General features: G+C 49.9%; 1 protein-coding gene across 1 annotated transcript; it reads left to right on the forward strand.

The window, feature by feature from the left end:
- The first annotated feature begins 1,513 nt into the window (after positions 1 to 1,513).
- On the forward strand, positions 1,514 to 3,605 carry LOC115509150 (leptin). The gene is made up of 2 exons (XM_030308371.1): positions 1,514 to 2,060; positions 3,174 to 3,605. The coding sequence occupies exons 1-2, from the start codon at positions 1,917 to 1,919 to the stop codon at positions 3,528 to 3,530; spliced, it is 501 nt and encodes a 166-aa protein (XP_030164231.1). The 5' UTR covers positions 1,514 to 1,916; the 3' UTR covers positions 3,531 to 3,605.
- The last annotated feature ends 279 nt before the right edge of the window (positions 3,606 to 3,884 follow it).

Here is a 3,884-nt window from a genome sequence, read left to right on the forward strand (position 1 = left end):
TTGCCTAGAGACTCATAGCTAAAAAGGGCAGAGCTGCTGCTGAACCCTCGGGGCCTGACCACTATTCTCTCCAACTTTATTAGGATTTCGTGGAACCCTGTTGGGGGTTAGCGCCAGTGAACTCCCTTCCACAAACATTTGGCGCAAGTGTTTACTCAGGTAATCAGTAGGTAATAGAGGGGGTGTCAACTTCTTAAGAAAGGAACAAGCACAAAAACGCCTGAAGGGCCCCCTCCTGAATTACCTAGTATTTTTCATATTTGAAGTTGATTTGGTGGCACAGTCTCATAGCTTCATCCTAGAGCCGGGTATTTGTTCCAAGGGCCATGGTCTCTGGAGGTGCCTGGGTTGAACATTGGGGTGGTTTGTAATTTGGGGCTCTCTTTAAAGGCTGGAGAAACCTTAGCATGGGGGGAAGGCACCCCAGGCTTTCTGCGTTAAGCAGAACCCTGACTCTGTCGCTTACCTGTTTGACTTTGGGCAAGTTAACACATCTTCTCGACCTTCGTTTTCCCACGTCTATGAAATTCAGATGAAAAGCATACCTTTGATCAAGCATTATAAGAAAGAATATATAAACAGCCACTTTTTTCTATTATATTGCCAGCATACGAATTATACTAATATTGCCACCTGTGGACAGAAAATGTACAGTCTATTTTTATCAATACCCAGATGAGGCAGAACATAAAAAGCAGAGATTAACTTTTGGCCATCTCCAGCACCTTCATGCTAATATTTACTTACATTTGATTATCATTTCAGGCTCATGCACACATACTTAGCATGGATCACAGGCTCGCATACATTTCACTTTATTACCTTTTGTCTTTCGTGTCTCCTTAAAACTGCTGCTTATTCAAGGATCTGCATATTATTAATATTAGAATTCATTGTTCCATGACTTTGAAAGTGTCAAACATTCTGGACGAACATGTTAGATAGTCTCTCCTGCCTCCACCAGCTGTTTTCTGGCCACTGTGCCCACCACTGTCCACTCTTACTGACAGCCGCTTGGTCTTTGATACCCAGCTCAGGTGACACCTCTTCCAGGGAGCTCCCTTTGTACTCCTGTGATATCTTGCACTTGTCCTTCTTGTACAGTTTGTTCTGCCTGTATTGGAATGGACTGCTTCCCTGTTTATCTCTCCTATTAAAGCATAAGCCTCCTGAGAGTAGAGAACATCTATTATTCACCACTGTATCCTTGGTGCTCGGTGCTGTATCCGACACATTTGAAGACCTTCCACCAGTGCCGGGTGGGTTCAGGCTCCCAGCGGGAGAGAAAGGAAGTTATAAAGCCAGTGAGAAATGCCATCACAGAGATATCAGCAGGCCGCTGTGGGAGAGTAATGGAGAGGACAAGTAACGTAATCTCTAGTAATAAGGGTAGTAATAGAGTACATTTCACAACACCTTTAAAGCTCTTGCACATGCATTATCTAATTTGATCCTCATAAAAGCCTCGAGGTAGGTATATTGCAGGAGATGGAGGTGGAGGTTTTCGTGGTTATGTGATGTGCTTAAAGTCATGCAGCTATTAAATGGCTGGATTCAGACCAGACCATAAAAGCTGGTTCTTTTCCTCGCAGCATGCAATAAAGTTGAATCGTCACCACCACGTCCATTTGCTCAGGCCCTGGCTTACTGCTCTGTGATCTATCCCATACCGCATCACAGAGTTGGTCAGGTCTTGCCTCCCCAAGGAAATGCATTTCATTAATGTACTTCTAGATAATGAATTGTCTTTGACTCTGAGGAGATGATCACTATGGCACAAAGCAAGTCTCCTTTTTATCCACGTCTGAAAATATGGTTGGTCACAGGGCATATGGGTGTTTTCTGAGATCACCGGCGACTTGCTACGTGTGGTTCCTTCTGTTTGCAGGCCCGACACGTACATACCAGGAAGGAAAATGCTTTGTGGACCCTTGTGCCGATTCCTGTGGCTTTGGCCCTATCTATCCTATGTTGAAGCTGTGCCAATCCGAAAAGTCCAGGATGACACCAAAACCCTCATCAAGACGATTGTCACCAGGATCAATGACATTTCACACACGGTAGGGAGAGCCTGGGAAGACAACAGGTTTGCCCATGGGGGAACCAGGACCTCAGATGTCAGCTGAAGCCTGTGCAGCCACGTGTAGGGGCCATGGTGGCCTTGACTCCTCCCTACCTCACGAACAGCCGCTTCCTACATGCGGGCTGTATTTGGAATTAGGAAGACTAAATGTGAATCTCCACACTTTGGCTCTCTATCTGTAAAACCTTAAGCTAGTTCCTCCATGTCTTTAAGGCTTGGTTTCATCAGCTAGCTAGTACAGTCCTCACAGGGTTGTTATGAGATTAAATTAGATAAAGCAACTAGATAAACCCTCTCATAGAACCAGACCACAGTGTGCCTTCTTTAAAGGTTTTTCGTTGTGGGTTTGGCAGCCCCCAGTCTTAAAAGCCTGCTTGCTCACCCAGCATGGGGCAATCTAGAGACTTCCACATCTCCTGGACACCATACGTGTCTGACAGTGGCCTCGGACAGCTCAGAACCAGAGTCTTGGGCATTTTATGGAGAGCAGCGTGTGAGTGTCCCTGCTTTCACGGTAGCTATCCGACAAGGCCACACGGGGTAGATCCAGAGTGTCCCAGCTTGGGTGGCGCAGAAAGTGAGGGCTGCAGGCCACCCCCTCCTGGTATCCAGCGTTATTGGAGCAGAGGAGTGAGGCGGGGCCAGCCTTGATCCCTGAGGGGCCAGAGGCCTTGGAGGACCTGACTGGGAAGGAGGAGTCCTCTGGGAGTGGAAGGGTGTGAGGATGGCTAGGGAAGGGGCACTTAGGGAGGACCTCAGTGCCTGGGGAAGAGACTTAACTAAGCAGGAATCGGGCCTCATGGCTGGTTCTACAGCAGAGGTCATTTGGAGGAGGGAACGATCTTCGAAGATCCATCTAGAAGGGGAGGGCAGGGTGATTCGGGAAGGACAGGAAGATAGAAGTCCAGGAGATCAGCTTGGAAGCTTGGCAGTCTCCGGGGCACAAGAATCAAGGGCCTGGGCCAGGGCGGTGAGGAAGGGGAGAGGAGGCAGCCAAGAGAGCGGACCTCCACATTCATGGGAAAGGCCGAGAGCCTTGCAGAACCAACTTCTCTGAGCCCCTGCTCTCCCTTTTCCTCTCGCACGGCAGTCTGTCTCCTCCAAACAGAGAGTCGCTGGTCTTGACTTCATTCCTGGGCTCCACCCTGTCCTGAGTTTGTCCAAGATGGACCAGACATTGGCCATCTACCAACAGATCCTCACCGGTCTGCCTTCTAGAAACGTGGTCCAAATATCTAATGACCTAGAGAACCTCCGGGACCTTCTCCACCTGCTGGCTTCCTCCAAGAACTGTCCCTTGCCCCGGGTCAGGGGCCTGGAGACCCTCGAGAGCCTGGGCGGTGCCCTGGAAGCCTCACTCTACTCCACGGAGGTGGTGGCCCTGAGCAGGCTGCAGGCTTCTCTACAGGACATGCTTTGGCGGCTGGACCTCAGCCCTGGGTGCTGAGGCCTGGAAGACCTCTCGTCCCAAAGTCGAGGAGAGAACCCATGGCTCCCAGGTGTCTTCAGCAGAGAGCCTGTGTGGGTGTCCTTTATCCAGGCCCCAGGCCATTAGTCTCTCACACCTTTGAGCCACTCTTCCAAAGGCATAAGCCTTCAAGGCACGAAACCAAAGATAGAATGCATGATTCCGTGCTCACCGGGAAGGGAGACCCACCCGGCAGTGAACCGGACCTGAGGATCTCACAAAAGCCTTCCTTCCTGTGCCACCTCCCTCTCACCGCATGCTTCAGCGTGACCTGGGGTGATTTCAGGAGGCACCCGCTGAGCCTTTGGACCATCAAGCGAGGTTCTGTCTGAG

The sequence above is a fragment of the Lynx canadensis genome, chromosome A2 (assembly GCF_007474595.2).
Source record: "Lynx canadensis isolate LIC74 chromosome A2, mLynCan4.pri.v2, whole genome shotgun sequence".
In the NCBI taxonomy this organism is placed as follows: Eukaryota; Metazoa; Chordata; class Mammalia; order Carnivora; family Felidae; genus Lynx; species Lynx canadensis.

Bases quoted from the DNA above. Each gene is read 5' to 3' on its own strand.
- LOC115509150 (XM_030308371.1), top strand. From the start codon at position 1,917: ATGCTTTGTGGACCCTTGTGCCGATTCCTGTGGCTTTGGCCCTATCTA. The intron at 2,061-3,173 runs GTAGGGAGAGCC...CTCGCACGGCAG, and splicing joins TCAATGACATTTCACACACG to TCTGTCTCCTCCAAACAGAG.